The sequence below is a fragment of the Gorilla gorilla genome, chromosome 6 (assembly GCF_029281585.2).
Source record: "Gorilla gorilla gorilla isolate KB3781 chromosome 6, NHGRI_mGorGor1-v2.1_pri, whole genome shotgun sequence".
Lineage (NCBI taxonomy): Eukaryota > Metazoa > Chordata > Mammalia > Primates > Hominidae > Gorilla > Gorilla gorilla.
In genome coordinates this window covers 73,975,426-73,995,409 of record NC_073230.2, presented here as the reverse complement: position 1 = coordinate 73,995,409, position 19,984 = coordinate 73,975,426, and the positions used below count along the sequence as shown (strand labels likewise).

Here is a 19,984-nt window from a genome sequence, read left to right as displayed (position 1 = left end):
GCATGCTGCCTTCAAGCATCTGTTTAACAAAGCACATCTTGCACCACCCTTAATCCATTTAACCCTGAGTGGACACAGCACATGTTACAGAGAGCACAGGATTGGGAGTAAGGTCATAGATCAACAGGATCCCAAGGCAGAAGAATTTTTCTTAGTACAGAACAAAATGAAAAGTCTCCCATGTCTACCTCCCTCTACACAGACACAGCAACCATCCGATTTCTCAAACTTTTCCCCACCTTTCCCCCCTTTCTATTCCACAAAACCGCCATTGTCATCATGGCCCGTTCTCAATGAGCTGTTGGGTACACCTTCCAGACGGGGTGGTGGCCAGGCAGAGGGGCTCCTCACTTCCCAGTCGGGGTGGCCGGGCAGAAGCGCCCCTCACCTCCCGGATGGGGTGGCTGGCCGGGCGGGGGCTGACCCCCCACCTCCCTCCCGGACGGGGCGGCTGGCCGGGCGGGGGGCTGACCCCGCCACCTCCCTCCCGGACGGGGCGGCTGGCCGAGCAGAGGGGCTCCTCACTTCCCAGTAGGGGCGGCCGGCCAGGCGGGGGGCTGACCCCCCACCTCCCTCCCGGACGGGGCGGCTGGCCGGGCAGAGGGGCTCCTCACTTCCCAGTAGGGGCGGCCGGGCAGAGGCGCCCCTCACCTCCTGGACGGGGCGGTTGGCCGGGCGGGGGGGCTGACCCCCCACCTCCCTCCCAGATGGGGCAGCTGGCCTGGCGGGGGCTGACCCCCATCTCCCTCCTGGACGGGGTGGCCGCCGGGCGGAGACGCTCCTCACTTCCCAGACGGGGTGGCAGCCGGGCAGAGGGGCTCCTCACTTCTCAGACGGGGCGGCTGCCGGGTGGAGGGGCTCCTCACTTCTCAGACGGGGCGGTTGCCGGGCGGAGGGTCTCCTCACTTCTCAGACGGGGTGGCCGGGCAGAGACGCTCCTCACCTCCCAGACGGGGTCGCGGCCGGGGCGAGGCGCTCCTCACATCCCAGACGGGGCGGCGGGGCAGAGGCGCTCCCCACATCTCAGACAATGGGCGGCTGGGCAGAGACACTCCTCACTTCCTAGATGGGATGGCGTCCGGGAAGAGGCGCTCCTCACTTCCTAGGTGGGATGGCGGCCGGGCAGAGACGCTCCTCACTTTCCAGACTGGGCAGCGAGGCAGAGGGGCTCCTCACATCCCAGACGATGGACGGCCAGGCAGAGACGCTCCTCACTTCCCAGACGGGGTGGCGGCCGGGCAGAGGCTGCAGTCTCGGCACTTTGGGGGGCCAAGGCAGGCGGCTGGGAGGTGGAGGTTGTAGCGAGCCGAGATCACGCCACTGCACTCCAGCCTGGGCACCATTGAGCACTGAGTGAACGAGACTCCGTCTGCAATCCCGGCACCTCGGGAGGCCGAGGCTGGCGGATCACTCGCGGTTAGGAGCTGGAGACCAGCCCGGCCAACACAGCGAAACCCCGTCTCCACCAAAAAAATACGAAAACCAGTCAGGCGTGGCAGGAGAATCAGGCAGGGAGGTTGCAGTGAGCTGAGATGGCAGCAGCACAGTCTAGCTTCGGTTCGGCATGAGAGGGAGACCGTGGAAAGAGAGGGAGAGGGTTCGGCATGAGAGGGAGACCGTGGAAAGGGGAGAGGGAGAGGGAGAGGGAGAGCTTCTGTTTTCTTGTTAATCTTTTCTCTTAATTTTTTATTATTGAAAATGGGGTCTTGATATCTACAATTATTATGTTGCTATGTATTTCTTTCTTCACCTTTGTCAATATTTGCTTTATATATTTTGGAGACCTGATGTTATTAATACACATACATATAGAAAATATGATAGTTACAGATTCCTGGTAAATTGACCCATTTTACTTACCATTATATAATATCAATCTTTGATTAATGCTACTACTTGACTTATTTGTTTGTTTGTGTTTTTGTTTTTTTGAGACAGAATCTCATTCTGTCGCCCAGGCTGGAGTGCAGTGGTGTGATCTCGACTCACTGCAACCTCTGCCTCCCGAGTTCAAGCAATTCTCTTGCCTCAGCCTCTCGAGTAGCTGGGATTACAGGTGTGTGCTACGATGCCTGGCTACTTTTTGTATTTTGGGTAGAGATGGGGTTTCATCATTTTGTCCAGGCTGGTCTCAAACTCCTGACCTCAAGTGATTCACCTGCTTCGGACTCCCAAAGTGCTGGGATTACAGGCATTAGCCACCGTGCCTGGCCAAGTACTTGACTTAAAGTATATTATATCTAATATAATGATGACCATCTCACCCAATCGTGGTTACTATTGGCATGAAATAAGATTTTTTTCATTTTGTTACTTTCAGCCTATTTGACTCAATGCTAAAATGAGTCTCATATAGAGAACATATTGTATGCTTTTTTACTTAAGCCATTCAGGCGTCTTATTTCTTTTTCTCTTTCTCTCTCTCTGTCTCTCTCTCTCTCTCCTTCCCTCCCTCCCTTCCTTCTTTCCTTCTTTCCTTCCTTCCTTCCTTTCTTTCTTTTGTTCTTTCTTGTGGCCTCGCTCTGTCAACCAGGCTGGTTTGCAGTGGCGTGATAATTAATGACCCACTGCATCCTCAACTTTCTAAACTTAGAAAATTCTCTAACTTCAGCGTCTCCAGTAGCTGGGTTACAAATATGCACCATCACATCCAGTTAGTTTTTTTGTATTTTTGATAGAGACAATGTTGTCCAGACTGGTCTCAAATTCTCTTTTATTTTTTAAATTTTATTTTTCTATAGGGTGTTTGGTTCCATGAGTAAGTTCTTTAGTGGTAATTTTTTAGATTTTGGTGCACCCATCATGTAAGCAGTATTCACTACACCCTATTTGTAGCCTTTTATCTCTTGCCCCCCTCCCACCCGAGCCCCCCCAAGTCCCCAGAGTTTATTGTATCGTTCTTATGCCTTTGCATCCTCATAGCTTAGCTCCCACATATCAGTGAGAACATACAATGTTTGGTTTTCCATTCCTGAGTTACTTCACTTAGAATAATAGTCTCCAATCTCATCCAGGTCACTGCAAATGCCATCGATTCATTCCTTCTTATGGCTGAGTAGTATCCTATATATATACCACAGTTTCTTTATCCCATTGTTGATTGATGGGCATTTGGGTTGGTTCCATGATTTTGCAATTGCAAATTGTGCTGCTATAAACATGCGTGTGCAAGTATCTTTTTCAGATAGTAACTTCTTTTCCTGTGGGTAGATACCCAATAGTGGGATTGCTGGGTCAAATGGTAGTTCTACCTTTAGTTCTTTAAGGAATCACCACACTGTTTTCCATAGTGGTTGTACTAGTTTACATTCCCACCAGCAGTGTAGAAGTGTTCCCTGATCACCACATCTGTGCCAGCATCTACTGTTTTACGATTTTTTGATTATGATCATTCTTGCAAAAGTAAGGTGGTACTGCATTATGGTTTTGATATGCATTTCCCTGATCATTAGTGATGTGGAGCATTTTTTCATATTTTTGTTGGCCATTTGTATATCTTCTTTTGAGAAATGTTTATTCGTGTCCCTAGCCCACTTTTCGATGGGATTGTTTGTGTTTTTCTTGCTGATTTGAGTTCATTGTAGATTCTGGATATTAGTCCTTTGTCAGATGTATAAATTGTGAAGATCCTTTCCCACTCTGTGGGTTGTCTGTTTACTCTGCTGACTGTTCCTTTTGCTGTGCAAAAGCTGTTTTGTTTAATTAAGTTCCAGCTATTTATCTTTGTTTTTATTGCATTTGCTTTTGGGTTCTTGGTCATGAAATCCTTGCCTAAGCCAATGTTTAGAAGGGTTTTTCCAATGTTATCTTACAGAATTTTTATAGTTTCAGGTCTTAGATTTAAGTCCTTAATCTATCTTGAGTTTATTTTTGTATAAGGTGAGAGATAAAGATCCAGTTTTATTCTCCTACATGTGGCTAGCCAATTTTCCCAGCACATTTTGTTGAAAAGGGTTTCCTTTTCCCACTTTACGTTTTTGTTTGCTTTCTGAAAGATCAGTTGGCTGTAAGTACTTGAGTTTATTTCTGGGTTCGCTATTCTGTTCCGTTGTTCTATGTGCCGATTTTTATAATAGTAACATGCTGTTCTGGTAACTATGGCTTATAGTATAGTTTGAAATCAGGTAGTCTGATGCCTCCAGATTTATTCTTTTCGCTTAGTCTTGCTTTGGCTGTGTGGGCTCTTTTTTCGTTCTGTATACATTTTAGAATTGTTTTTTTCTAATTCTGTGAATAATTATGGTAGTATTTTGATGGGGATTGCATTGAGTTTGTTTATTGCTTTTTGCAGTATGATCATTTTCCACAAGATTAATTCTACCTATCCATAAGCATAAAATGTGTTTCCATTTGTTTGTGTTGTCTATGATTTTTTTCAGCAGTGTTTTGTAGTTTTCCTTGTAGAAGTCTTTCATGTAATCGATTAGGTATATTTCTAAGTATTTTATTATTTTTGCAGCTACTGTAAAAGGGGTTGAGTTCTTGATTTGATTCTCCACTAGGTCACTGTTGGTGTATAGAAGAGCTACTGGTTTGTGTACATTAATCTTGTACCTGGAAACTTTGCTCAATTCTTTTATCAGTTCTAGGAGTTTTTTGGAGGAGTCTTTGGGGTTTTCAAGATAAAAGATCATATCACCAGCAAACAGTGACAGTTTGACTTTCTCTTTACTGATTTGGATGCCCTTTATTTCTCTTGTCTGATTGCTCTGGCTAGGACTTCCAGTGCTATGTTGAAGAAGAGTTGTGAGAGTGGGCATCCTTGTCTTGTTTCAGTTCTCAAAGGGAATGCTTTCAACTTTTTTTCCATTCAGTATTATGTTGGCTGTGGGTTTGTCATAGATGACTTTCATTACGTGGAGGTATGTCCCTTGTATGCCAATTTTGCTGAGAGTTTTAATCATAAAGAGATGCTGGATTTTGTCAAATGCTTTTTCTGCATCTATTGAGATGATCATGTGAGTTAACTCTGTTTATGTGGTGTATCACACTTATTGACTTGCATATATTAAACCATCTCTGCATCCCTGGTATGAAACTCACTTGATCATGATGGATTATCTTTTTGATATGTTGTTGGATTCAGTTAGCTGGTATTTTGTTAAGGATTTTAGCATCTATGTTCATCAGGGATATAAGTCTGTAGTTTTCTTTTTTGATCATGTCCTTTTCTGGTTTTGATATTAGCATGATGTTGGCTTCATAGAATGAATTAGGGAGGGTTCCCTCTTACTCTGTCTTCTGGAATAGTGTCAATAGGATTGGTACCAATTCTTCTTTGAGTGTCTGGTAGAATTCTGCTGTGAATCTGTCTGGTCTTGGACTTTTTTTGTTGGTAATTCTAAAATTACCATTTTAAAAGCTACTTGCTTTTGGTCTGTTCAGGGTAGGAGGGTTTTATTTTTACAGGAATTTATTCATCTCTTCTAGGTTTTCTAGTTTATGTGTGTAAAGGTATTCATCGTAGCCTTGAATGATCTTTTGTATTAATGTGGTATCAGTTGTAATATCTCCCATTTTGTTTCTTATTGAGGTTATTTAGATTTTCTCTCTTCTTTTCTTTTTTTTTTTTTTTGAGATGGAGTGTCTCTCTGTTGCCCAGGCTGGAGGGCAGTGGTACGATCTCGGCTCACTGCAAGCTCTGCCTCCCAGGTTCAGGCCATTCTCCTGCCTCAGCCTCCCGAGTAGCTGGGACGACAGGTGCCCACCACCATGCCCGGCTAATTTTTTGTATTTTTAGTAGAGATGGGATTTCCCCGTGTTAGCTAGGATGGTCTCAGTCGCCTGACCTCGTGATCCGCCCCCCTGGGACTCCCAAAGTACTGGGATTACAGGCGTGAGCCACCGTGCCTGGCCTATTTATGTTTTCAAAGAAACAGCTTTTTGTTTCATTTATCTTTTGTATTTTTTTGCTTCAGTTTCATTTAGTTTTGCTCTAATCTTGATTATTTCCTTTCTTCTGTTGCATTTGGATTTGGTTTTTTCTTGTTTCTCTAGTTTCTTGAAGTGTGACCTTACAGTCTCAGTTTGTGCTCTATCAGTCTTTTTGATGTAGGCATTTAGGGCTATGAACTTTCCTCTTAGCACTACCTTTGCTGTATCCCAGAGGTTTTCATAGGTTGGGTCATTATTGTCATTCAGTTAGACAAATTTTTAAATTTTCATCTTGGTTTCATTGTTGACCCAATGATCATTCAGAAGCAGATTATTTAATTTCCATGTATTTGCATGGTTTTGAAGGTTTTTTTGGAGTTGATTTCTAGGTTTTTTTTTTTTTTTTTTTTTTAGACAGAGTCTCACTGTGTTGCCCAGGCTGGAGTGCAGTGGCACGATCTTGGCTCACTGCAAGCTCCACCTCCTGAGTTCACGCCATTCTCCTGCCTCAACCACCTGAGTAGCTGGGACTACAGGCACCTGCCACCATGCCTGGCTAATTTTTTTGTATTTTTTAGTAGAGACGGGGTTTCCCCATGTTAGCCAGGGTGGTCTCGATCTCCTGACCTCGTGATCTGCCCACCTCGGGCTTCCAAAGTGCTGGGATTACAGGCGTGAGCCACTGCGCCCGGCCGATTTCTAGTTTTATTCCACTGTAGTCTGAGAGAGTGTTTGATATAATTTCAATATTCTTTAACTTATTGAGGCTTGTTTTGTGGCCTATCATATGGTCTGTCTTGGAGAAAGTTTCACCCGCTGTTGAGTAGAATGTGTATTCTGCGGTTGTTGGATGGAATGTTTTGTATACATCTGTTAAGTCCATTTGTTTCAAGGTATAGTTTAAGTCCGTTATTTCTTTGTTAATTTTCTGTCTTGATCTGTCTAGTTCTGTCAGTGGACTATTGAAGTTCCCCACTCTTACTGTGTTTATCACATTTTTTAGGTCTATTAGTAATTGTTTTATAAATTTAGAAGGTCCAATGTTAGGTGCATGAATGTTTAGGTTTGTGATGTTTTTCTGTTGGACAAGGCCTTTTATTATTATTATTATTACTATTATTTTTTTTTTTTTAATTTTTTTTTTGAGATGGAGTCTCGCTCTGTTGCCCAGGCTGGAGTGCAGTGGCACGATCTTGGCTCACTGCAACCTCCGCCTCCTGGGTTCAAGCAGTTCTCCTCCTCAGCCTCCCGAGTAGCTGGGATTACAGATGCCTGCCACCACACCCAGCTAATTTTTATATTTTTAGTAGAGATGGAGTTTCTCCATTTTGGCCAGGCTGGTCTTGAACTCCTGATCTTGTGATCCACCTGCCTCAGCCTCCCAAAGTGCTGGGATTGAACCAGCCAAGGCCTTTTATTGTTCTATAATGTCCCTCTTTGTCTTTTTAAACTGCAGCTGCTTTAAAGTTTGTTTTGTCTGATACAAGAATAGCTACTCCTGCTCACTTTTGGTGTCCATTTGCGTGAAATGTTTTTTTCCACCCCTTTACTTTAATTTTATGTGAGTTCTTATGTGTTAAGTTAGTCTCTTGAAGGCATCAGATGGTTGGTTAATTCTTATCCATTCTGTATCTTTTAAGTGGCAGATTTAGGCCACTTACATTCAATGTTAGTATTTAGATGTGAGATACCATTTCATTTATCGTGCCATTTGTTGCCTGTGTACCTTGGTTTTTGTTTTTTTGTTTTTGCTTTTTAAATTGTATTTTTGTTCTATAGGTCCTGTGAGATTTATGCTTTAAAGAGGTTCTGTTTTGGTGTATTTCCAAAATTTGTTTCAAGATTTGGAGCTCTTTTAGCAGTTCTTGTAGTAGTGGCTTGGTAATGATGAATTATCACAGAATTTGTTTGTCTGAAAAAGACTATATCTTTCCTTCATATGTGATGCTTAGTTTCACTGGATACAGAATTCTTGGCTGATAATTGTTTTGTTTGAGGAGGCTGAAGATAGATAGGGCCCCAGTCCCTTCTAGCTTGTAGGATTTCTGCTGAGAAATCTGCTGTTAATCTGATAGTTTTTACTTTATAGGTTACCTGGTGCTTTTGTCTGACAACTCTTAAGATGTTTTTCCTTGTCTTAACTTTAGATAACCTGATGGCAGTGTGCCTAGGTGATACTCTTTTTGTGATAAATTTGTCAGGTGTTCTTTGTGCATCTTGTATTTGGATGTCTAGGTCTCTAGTAAGGCTGAGGAAGCTTTTCTCAGTTATCAACCCAAATGTGTTTTCCAAACTTTTAGATTTCTCTTCTTTCTCACAAATGCCAATTATTCTTAGGTGTGGTCATTTAACATAATCCCAGACTTCTTGGAGGCTTTGTTCATATTTTCTTATTATTTTTTCTTTGTCTTTGTTGGATCGGGTTAATTTGAAGACCTTGTCTTTGAGCTCTGAATTTCTTTCTTCTATTCATTCAATTCTATTGCTGAGACTTTACTGTAAGTGTGTCCAGTGTTTCCTGAAGTTTTGATTGTTTTTTATGTTATCTATTTTCTTGAATATTTCTCCCCTTGTTTTGTGTATTGTTCTTTGAATTTCCTTGCACTGGGCTTCACCTTTCTCTGATGCCTTTCTTATTAGCCTAATAACTAACCTCCTGAATTCTTTTTCAGGTAAAACAGGGATTCCTTCTTGGTTTGGATTTATTGCTGGTTAGCTAGTGTGATAATTTGGGGGTGTTAAAGAGCCTTGTTTTGTCATATTACCAGATTTGGTTTTTTGGTTCCTTCGCAGTGGCGTAGGCTCTGTCAGAAGGAAGGTCTAGGGCTGAAGGCTGTTTTTCAGATTCTTTTGTTCCCTTTATTTGGTATTCTCCCCTTTTCCTGTGGATGTGGCTTCCTGAGAGCCGAGCTGTATTGATTGTTATCTCTCTTCTAGGTATAGCCACCCAGCAAATCTACCAGACTTTGGGCTGGAACTAAGAGTTGTCTGCCCGGAGTTCTGTGTTGTGAACTGTTTATGGGTTTCTCAGCTGTGGATACCAGCACCTGTTTCAGTGGAGGTGGTAGCGGGGGTGAAATGGACTCTTCCAGTGTTCTTAGCACTGGTGATTTAATGCTCTCTTATTGTGCTGATTTGCCTCCTTCTGGGAAGTGGTGCTTTCTAGAGAGCATCAGCTGTGGTAGTGTGAAAAAGAACCCAGTGGGTGGGGCCTTACAACTTCTTAGAGTATATGCCCTTTGTGTTCAGATACGAGGGTGCGTAGGGAAGGACCATTGGGTAGGGGCAGGGCTAGGTGTGTCTGAACTCAGACTCTCCTTGGGTACATACTGCTTTGGCTGCTTTTGAGGATGGGGGTGAAGTTCCCAGGTCAATGGATTTATGTACCTAGGAGGATAATGGCTGCCTCTGCCAAGTCATGCAGGTTGTCAGGGAAGTGGGGAAAAGCTGGCAGTCACCTGCCTCAACCAACTTCTACACAATCCAAAGGGCTGGTCTCACTCCTACTGTGCCCCACCTAACAGCACCAAGACTGTTTTCACACAGTTAGCAAGCAGGGCTAAGAACTTGCCCCAGGCTACCCACCTCCTAGCTGTGCAAGAAAAGGGCATTAGTTCTTCCCCGGCCCTGTGACCTGTGACCTGTGGAGTCTGCAGGATGGATTTGATGGATTCTCGCCCTTTGCCGAGTTCTGGCCCGGAGGCTTCTCAGCTGGTTCAAATTGTCACAAAGTTCAGCTGGAGGTTTTCTTCTCCCTGTGGTGTTTTTCTTGTGCCTGTGGCTGCCCTCCAAAAAGATCCTTGTGATGCCAGGAAGGAATGGCCTGCTTGGGGACCCAGTGAGCTCCTAGGGCCTTTTCTGCTGCTTCTTCCACCCCCATATTTCACTTGGCTCTCAATTGACTCACCTCCAGGTAAGGTCGGCATCTTCTCCCACAAACTAGACCTTCAGTTTCCCCAGTGGGGGTGCATGTTCAGAGGTGAAGGATCTCACTTTTCCACTTCTGCAGTTTGGATACTCACAGTATTTGGGGTGTCTCCTGAGTCCTGTAGGAGCAGTCTGCTTCATTCAGAGGATCTGTGGGTCATTTCAGGTTTCCTGATTTATTCCTGCAGTTATTCTGAAGCTAAAATTTATGACGCAAGCCTCCACACACTGCTTTGTTCGCCTGAGTTGGAGCTGCAATCTAGTCCTGCCTCCCATCCACCATGATGCCCCCAGATTTGTCCTCAAATTCTTGAGATCAACTGATCAGCCCACCTTGGCTTCTCAAAGTCCTGGGATCACTTTTTTTTTTTTTTTTTGAGACAGAGTTTTGCTGTTGTTGCTCAGGCTGGAGTGCAATGGCGCCATCTCAGCTCACCACAACCTCCGCCTCCCGGGTTCAAGTGATTCTCCTGCCTCAGCTGCCCTGGTAGCTGGGATTATAGGCCTGTGCCACCATGCCCGGCTAATTTTGTATTTTTAGTAGAGACGGGGATTCTCCATGTTGGTCAGGCTGGTCTTGAACTTCTGACCTCGGGTGATCCACCCTCCTCGGCCTCCCAAACTGCTGGGATTACAGGCGTGAGCCACTGTGCCCAGCACCTTTTTTTATTAATTAGTTTAATTAATGTATTTTTAAAATGATTGCTTAAAGAAATAAAGTTACTATTATCAGTTTATTGTTATTGTTTTATGTGTTTCTTGTAGATATGTTTTCTTTTTCATTGTTCATTTTAGTGCTTATTTTTGTTTGTTTATTTATTTATTTATTTATTTGAGACAGAATCTTGCTCTTGTTGCCCAGGCTGGAGTGCAATGGCGTGATCTCGGCTCACTACAACTAATGCCTCCTGGGTTCAAGTGATTCTCCTGCCCCATCCTCCTGAATAGCTGGAATTACCGGCACCTGCCACAACACCCAGTTAATTTTTGTACTTTTAGTAGAGAAGGGGTTTCGCCATGTTGGCCAGGATGGCCTCGAACTCCCGACCTCAGGTGATCGGCCCACCTCGGCCTCCCAAAATGCTGGGATTACAGGTGTGAGCCACCTTGCCCTGCCAATTTTTGTTTAAGTTTGTTGTGACATACTTTGATTATTTTAAAATTTGTTTCACATACTTTCTGGAAATACAATGTAATTATCTTGAAAAGTGGAGATTACATAAAACATCTTAAAGTTAAAACAATATATTTTAATTTCATAACAACTTCAATTTAATGCAAAAACTAATATGTTTTCCAGTTTTTTGTTGATGTTAAAAACTATTATTTTTTATTGGGTATCGACAGATTTATGCAGATTTATTTTTAGTTTCTCATATAGAATAACTTTAAAGGTTTTATGCTCCATCATTATGAGAGTAAAGAATTGTATGTGTGTGTGTATATTTACATTTAATAGCTTTATGTTTATATATAGTTTTATGATGCTGTCCAGCATCATTTTTTTTTTTTTAAATAATGGACTCATTTTAGCATTTCTGTTTGTTTATATGCAGAGTCTTACTATGTTGCTCAGGCTGATCTTGAACTCCTGGTCTCAAGTTATCTTACTGCCTTGGCCTCCCTAAAGATGTGGGATTACAGAAATAATCCACTTTGCCAGGCTACTATGTAGCCGTTCATGTAGAACTGTGCTAGTCATAATGAATCATAACACTGTCACCTTTTATTTTGAAAAGTCTTTATTTTTATCTGGTTTTAAAGTACACTAATCTTGAATCAAGTATTCTTGGTTAGGAATTTTATTACTACATCAAAATTTGGGAAGTTCTTAGCCTTTTTCATCTACAAGTAACCTCTACATTACTTTTTCCCTACATTCTTCTTCTAAGAGTTTTTTAATGAATATATTCATGTACTTGATGGTGTCCAGTAAGTTTTACATTTCATGTTTTAATTTTCTTTTGGAATTTTATATTTTTGTGTTATATATTTTAGGATATGCCACCTCACATGAGTTAATTGTTTTGGTTTTTTAGTTTATATTATAATTGAGTATGCCAGTATTTAACTCTGTAAAATTTAAGACAGTGTGGAACAAAGTCAAATATGAATCAGCCATATGTCTACTACCAATATAATGATCTCTGTGTTTACCTGTATAAATAGTTTCCCTGTTCTTTTTATGACTTTCATATTTCTGGTATAGGTTTGTTGCGAATGGTTATTTAATCTTGACTAGGTGAGAAGTCATAGAAATTCTCCTAATTTCAACATCTATTTATTCATGGATCTATATTATTTTTGTGTGGGAGAAAAACTTTTCTATTTAAAGATAATTTACAAACGATCATAATCTCTTTTAGGTATGTCTATTTTTACTTGTCAAAAACACATAACATTTACAATAGAATACTTTTAAATGTTTATTTTAGTCCTATTATATTGACATTGTTGTGCAACATATTCCTAAAATGTTTTTATCTTGCAAAGCTAAATATCAATACCCATTAAAAAACTACGAATTTTACCCATTTCCTGGCACTTTTCAAACACCACTCTGTTTTCTCTAAGAGTGTAACTGCTTCATGTATCTCATACAATCTCTGTCTTTTTGTGACTGGCTCATTTTATTTTGCACAATATCATCAAGCTTTATAGTTGTTAGAATATTTTCTGCTTTTTAAATACTGGGTGATATTTAAGTATTTTGTATTTTAAATTATATCTACTGAGTAATTTGGTGACAAACTTGCACTGCTTTTACCTATTGGCTTTCAGTAACAATGCTGCAATAATTACAGGTATGCAAATGACCTATATGATCATATATGTGTAAGTTTATATATGTGCCGCATTCTGTTCTACTAGTGTACGTTTTTACCTTTGTACTCATACCAAATTGTTACAATTCTGTAGCTCTGTAATGTGTTTCAAAATCAGAAACTGTAATGCCTTCAAAATTGTTTATTTTATTGCAGATTTTTGGGTACTTTATTATCTCTTAAGACTTTATATACTTTGGGGGTTGCTGTTTCTATTTCTTCAAAAATGCATGAGAAATTTGAACAACATTGCATTAAATCTGTAAATTACATTGAGCAGGATGGACATCTTCACAAGATTAATTATTGTAACATTTCAACAAGCATGCTCAAGAGTGTATTGTTTTAATTTCTATGTATTTGTGAATTTTTCAGTTTTTTCTTCTTACTGTTCTATACTCATTTCATTTTGGTCATAGAAAGTAATCCATAAAAATTTAGTTTTAAATAATTTGTTAAGACTTCTTTTTTGGTTTACCAGGTTTTCTATCAAGGAGAATTTCGTATGAGGTATTGAGAAGGCTGTTTATCATTATGTTGTTGAGTGTTCTTTATGCCTCTGTTATTAATAATTGTTTTATACTCCCTTCAAGTCCTGTTTCTTTACCAATATTTTGTCTTTTTAAAATCTTTATTACAGAAAGTGACGCATTAAAATATTCTACTATAGTTATATTGCTCTGTATGTGTTTCTTTCATTCTGACAGTATTTGCTTTATATATTTGGAAACTTAATGTGAGATACACACACACTGCTATATACAAATTTGTCATTGGTTCCCAGTAAATGAATCTATTACTGTTTAATATTCTTCTTTGTGAGCCAGGCGTGGTGGCTCATGCCTATAATCCCAGCACTTAGGGAGGCTGAGGTGGGTGGATTGCCTGAGGTCAGGAATTTGAGACCAGCCTGGTCAACAAAGTGAAACCTCGTCTCTACTAAAAATACAAAAAATTAGCTGGGTATGGTGGTGGGTGCCTGTAATCCCAGCTACTAGGGAGGCTGAGGCAGGAGAATCGCTTGAACCCGGAAGGCAGAGGTTGCAGTGAGCTGACATCTCACCATTGCACTCCAGCCTAGGCAACAAGAGCGAAACTCCATCTCAAAAAAAAAAAAAAATTCTTCTTTGTCTCTTTGGAGTTTGACTTCAGGTATATTTCATAAAATATGACAGTTTTTGACTTAAGATGTATTTTGTGTAATATTTTGACCTCTTCTTCTCTCATTTGAGTAATATTTACGTGAAATGTGTACTTTTGTCTTGCTACTTTCAGTCTCTGTTTATCATTAGATCTATCCTGGCCCTTGTAAAAAGGCATGTTGGATCTTGGTTTTTAAAATTCTTTTTTTTTTTTTTTTCGAGATGGAGTCTCGCTCTGTCGCCCAGGCTGGAGTGCAGTGGCGCGATCTCAGCTCACTGCCAGCTCCGCCTCTTGGGTTCACACCATTCTCCTGCCTCAGCCTCCCAAGTAGCTGGGACTACAGGCGCCCACGACCATTCCCAGCTAATTTTTTGTATTTTTAGTAGAGACAGGGTTTCACCATGTTAGCCAGGATGGTCTCAATCTTCAGACCTCATGATCCGCCCGCCTCAGCCTCCCAAAGTGCTGGGATTATAGGTGTGAGCCACAGCGCCCGGCCTTAAAATTCTTTTAATAAATCCCTTTAATGAAAGTATATCTCTTGATTGGAAAGTTAATTTTACATATATATATATTTGGATAATTTTCTGAAAGAGAAAGAATATTTTATTGTTTTATTTGATTCTTTTACTTTTGTCTCTGATTTTGTCTCTGTCATCCTTGGTGTCTTGTTGATTTTTGTATTGAAATGCTTTCACTTCCTTCCTATTTTCTTTTGTATGTCTATACAGATATACAAAATACTTTCTTTGTGGTACCTTGGGGATTACATAAAACCTCTAAAGGATACAGTAATACATTATAATCTGGTAGAAAAATTAACTTCTCTTGCATATAAAAGTTCTATTTCATTACATCTGCCCTGAACTTTGTTATTAATGTTGCTAATTATTTCTTTTTATGTTGTATATTTATTAATAGACATTTATAATACTTTCTATGATTTTATCTTTCAAATTTTAGAGAATAATTAACGTTTTGTGCACCATTATAATAATGTTAAGGAATTCTATTTGTGCATATCTTTTTCACAAAGTTATGTATTTTTATATAATAATGTGTTGTTTTCTGTCATTATTTTCAGTGGAAGAAACTGCTTTCAGCATCTTTTATATGTAGGGAATTTGCATTGCCAATATACTTTTTCAGAATTTGGTTATTTTGGAAGTTTTTTCTTTATTTTTTTTCCATTTTGTAGGACAGATTTGCTGATGGTATTATTCTCATTTGATATCTATTTTTTTCATGACTTTGACTATATCACACACTTCTTTCTTGCCTGCAAAATTTTCTTGACAAATTCACTGGTTATTTAAAAAGACTATGCTTGTAAATGACATATCATTTTTATACTGCAACTCACAAGATTCACTTCTCGTCTGTGACTTTTGAAATTGTGTTTATATATATGTTTGTTATAAATATCATTGTGTGTATCCTAATTTGTTGAGCTTCTTCGTTTGTACATAACTTTTTTTTTTTTTACTTTTAGGATTAAAAAATCCTTATATTTTGCTTATGTAGTTTGTGTAATTTTATAAATTTGATTTGTAAAATATATTCATCTGAGTCTAGGAAGTGGCGTAATTTGTTACTTTTATGTCTTTCAGTTATATATTCTCATTTCACTGAAGACCTTTGGCCAGAGCATAGCATAAAAGATTCTTTTCAAAAAGTGATACTGAGAGGATACGGAAAATGTGGACATGAGAATTTACAATTAAGAATAAGTTGTAAAAGTGTGGATGAGTCTAAGGTGTTCAAAGAAGGTTATAATGAACTTAACCAATGTTTGACAACTACCCAGAGCAAAATATTTCAATGTGATAAATACGTGAAAGTCTTTCATAAATTTTCAAATTCAAACAGTCATAAGAAAAGAAATACTGGAAAGAAGTTTTTCAAATGTAAAGAATGTGGCAAATCATTTTGCATGCTTTCACATCTAACACAACATATAAGAATTCACACTAGAGAGAATTCTTACAAATGTGAGGAATGTGGCAAAGTTCTTAACTGGTTCTCAGAGCTTATTAAACATAAGGGAATTCATATGGGAGAGAAACCCTACAAATGTGAGGAATGTGGCAAAGCCTTTAACCAATCCTCAACCCTTATTAAACATAAGAAAATTCATATTGAAGAGAAACCCTTCAAATGTGAAGAATGTGGCAAAGCCTTTAGTTTATTCTCAATCCTTAGTAAACATAAAATAATTCATACTGGAGACAAACCTTACAAATGTGATGAATGTCACAAAGCCTTTAACTGGTTTGCAACCCTTACTAACCATAAGAGAATTCATACTGGAGAGAAACCCTTCAAATGTGAAGAATGTGGCAAAGATTTTAACCAGTTTTCAAACCTTACTAAACATAAGAAAATTCATACTGGAGAGAAACCCTACAAATGTGAAGAATGTGGCAAAGCTTTTAACCAGTTTGCAAACCTTACTAGACATAAGAAAATTCATACTGGAGAGAAATCCTACAAATGTGAAGAATGCGGCAAAGCTTTTATACAGTCCTCAAACCTTACTGAACATATGAGAATTCATACTGGAGAGAAACCCTACAAATGTGAAGAATGTGGCAAAGCTTTTAATGGGTGCTCCAGCCTTACTCGACATAAGAGAATTCACACTAGAGAGAATACCTACAAATGTGAAGAATGTGGCAAAGGCTTTACTTTATTTTCAACCCTTACTAACCATAAAGTAATTCATACTGGAGAGAAATCCTACAAATGTGATGAATGTGGCAATGTTTTTAACTGGCCTGCAACTCTTGCTAATCATAAGAGAATTCATGCTAGAGAGAAACCCTACAAATGTGAAGAATGTGGCAAAGCTTTTAACCGGTCCTCACACCTTACTAGACATAAGAAAATTCATACTGGTGAGAAACTCTACAAATCTGAAAAATGCGACAATAATTTTGATAACACCTAAAACTTTTCTAAACATAAAAGACACCATCCTGTTGAGAAACCCTAAAAATGTGAAGAATTTGACAAAGCCTTCCAGTGATTGTTACACTTGCTTGTAGGTAAGATAATTTATATTGGAGAAAACTTTATAAGTGTAAAGAATGTGACAAAACTTAACCAATACTCACATCTTATTGCACAGGAAAGCATTTTTACTTGAGAAAGATTGTAGAAGTATAAAGAATGTGAAAAAGTCATTGATATCTTTTCACATCTTACTCAACACCAGAGAGTTTATACTTATTAAAAGCATTATAAATTCAGTTACTGTCAAAAGAAATTTCAGAAAATGTAACACTTTAAAGTGAAGAAGCATGTTTATTTTGAAGACAAACATAACAAATATAAGGAGCATAGGAGGGTTGTAGTACCTTTACTTGTATTACAAATCTTATTGTACGCATTTTGTACTAGAGAAAAACACTGAAGCAGTTGCTCAAACTTTGTTCAACATCAGGGAATTTATATTGGAGAAAAATCCTGCAAATGTAACGAATTTGGAAAAACATTTTTTTTCAAAAACTACGGCGTAGAAAACACGAGTTTATATTGAAATGTGTTTTTGCAGATGCAGTAAGTATGAAAAATATTTAATCCAAAATTGAGTCTATGTAAATATTAAATAATTTACAGTAGAAATAACTAAGGCACTGACACTTTAGACATTACACTAAAACAGTGTTGAGTATAAAAAAATCTATAAGTTGTTAGATTATTTGTAAATAACTTTAAAAGGAGTAGAAGATTCTTTGGAGAGTTATAATTACGTTGAAAGTATACTTTTTTTCTTGAAAAAATTATAGCTTATTTGAAAAGTAAATGATGAAATTCAACTCTCAAATTACTTTATTTCATTCCTATTGTATTCACATGTGAAAGCATGTGATAAATTGTTGCTGTGTCAGATATAGGAGAGATTCTTTTTTATTAGATGGGCATTATTTATGGTTTTTTCTGTGGAAGAGTATGGGCATTAAAATGTAAGGTTTATGATGAAAATCTAAGTGGAGAGGCCCTTGTTAGTTTACTTTTCATATTGAGTGATGCATGAGGTAGGTGTTCAGAGTAATATTCTGCATCATAGAGAAAAGCATTTTTAATTTTACTTTAAATTAAATGTAATTAAATTACTAGTGAATCATTTTACTAATTGTACTTTTATGCTATAAATGCAGTACATTTGAAAATTTTTAGATTATATATAAGCTTAATTTTGTAATTAAACATTTCTTTAACATGTTAAGACTATTGTGCATTCAATGAAGCGTTATTATGCCATTAACTTTAACCTCTTTCACTTTACTCAAGGAGGGAGGTAAAAGAGAGTAACAATATGTTATTTGGTCATGAGATGTTAATCTTTCTGTGCCTGGCTTATTTCAACTAATATGCTGTCCTCCAGGTTAACTGATGTGATCAAAAATAATAAAATTTTCTTTTAGATTCCACATAGCAAAAGCAAGAGTAAGAGAAAAGAACAAATCTGGAGGCATCACATTACCTGACTTTAAACTATACTATAAAGCTTTAGTCATCGAAACAGCATGGTGCTGGTATACAAATAGGCACATAGACTATAAACGTGTGTGCAAGTATCTTTTTTCATATAATGCCTTTTTTTCCTCTGGATAGATACCCAGTAGTGGGATTGCTAGATCAATGATAGATCAACTTTTAGTTCTTTAAAAAAATCTCCACAGTATTTTTCATAATGGTGCTAATTTACATTCACACCAGAAGTGTAAAATTGTTCCCTTTGCACCACATCCCCACCAACACCTCTTATATATTTTTTTATTTTTTAATTATGGCCATTCTTGCAGGAGTGAGGTGGTATCATATTGTGATTTTCACTTGCATTACTCTGATAATTAGAGATGTTGAGCAAGTTTCCATATGTTTCTTGGCCTTTCGTATATCTTCTTTTGAGAATTGTCTATTCATATCCTTAGCCTACTTTTAAATGAGATTGTTTTTATTTCTTGCTGGTTTCTATGAGTTTTTTGTAGATTCTGGATCTTAGTCCTTTGACAGATGTATAGATTGTGAATATTTTATCTCACTCTGTGGGTTGTCTGTTAACTCTGCTGATTATTTTTGCTCTGCAGAAGCTTTGTAGTTTAATTAAGCCCCATCTGTTTATATTTGTTTTTGTTGCATTTACTTTTGGGTTCTTATTCATGAAGTCTTTGCCTAAGCAAATGTCTAGAAACGTTTTTCCAATGTTATCTTCTAGAATTTTTACTGTTTTAGGTCTTAGATTTATGTCTTATGTCTATCTTGAGTTTATTTTTGTATAGGTTGTGAGTTGAGTTTCCAGTGTTATTCTTCTACATGTGGCTTGCTAAACATCCCTCCATTATTTGTTCAATAGGGTTTCCTTTCCCCACTTTATGTTTTTGTTTGCTTTGTCAAAAATCTGTTGGCTGTAAGTATTTGGTTTTATTTCTAGGTTCTCTATTCTGTTCCATTGGTCTATATGCCTATTTTTATATCAGTACCATGCTGTTTTTGTGACTATGGCTTTATAGTATAAAGTTATGTAAACTTTAGGATTGTCTTTTCTCATTCTGTGAAGAATGATGTTGCTATTTTGATGGGAGCTACATTGAATTTCTAGATTGCTTTTGGCAATGTAGTCATTTTCACAATAGTGATTCTGCCAATCCATGAGTATGGGATGTGTTTCCATTCGTTTGTGTCGTCCGTGATTTCTTTTAGCAGTGTTTTGTGGTTTTCCTTGTAGAGGTCTTTCATGTCATTGTTTAGGTATATTTTTAAGTATTTTTTTTCCAGCTATTGTAAAAAAAAAGTTGCATTCTTGATTTAATTCTCAACCCAGTCACTGTTGGTGTATAGCAGAGTGACTGATTTTTGTACATAAATTTTGTATCTAGAAACTTTGCTGAATTCACTTGTCAGTTCTGGGAGATTTTTGGAGGAGTCTTTATGGTTCTTTAGGTATACAATCATATCATCAACAAATAGTGACAGCTTAAATTCCTCTTTGGATGCCCTTTATTTCTTTCTCCTATTTGAGTGCTCTGGCTAGGACTTCAGTGCTATGTTAAATAAAAATGGTGAAAGTACACATCCTGGTCTTGTTCCTGTTTTCAGAGAGAATGCTTTCAACTTTTCCCTGTTCAGTGTTATGTAGGCTGTGTGTTTGACATAGATGGCTTTTATTACATTGAGATATGTCCTTTGTATGCAGATTTTGCTGAGGG

General features: G+C 38.5%; 1 protein-coding gene across 3 annotated transcripts in view; it reads left to right on the top strand.

Moving 5' to 3' along the window:
• Positions 1–19,984, top strand: part of ZNF680 (zinc finger protein 680) — a 69,287-nt gene that overhangs the window by 27,944 nt on the left and 21,359 nt on the right. For 2 of the 3 annotated variants that reach the window (XR_008667222.2, XR_008667223.2), the window contains exon 4: positions 15,380–16,816. Coding sequence is in view for 1 of the 3 variants with exons in the window: in XM_031013473.3 (XP_030869333.2) it covers positions 15,380–16,719 (1,340 nt within the window). In the remaining 2 variants the exon portion in view is untranslated. Of the gene's footprint in view, positions 1–15,379; positions 18,001–19,984 lie in introns of those variants that run through there. The other variant, XM_031013473.3, reaches the window with a different exon arrangement.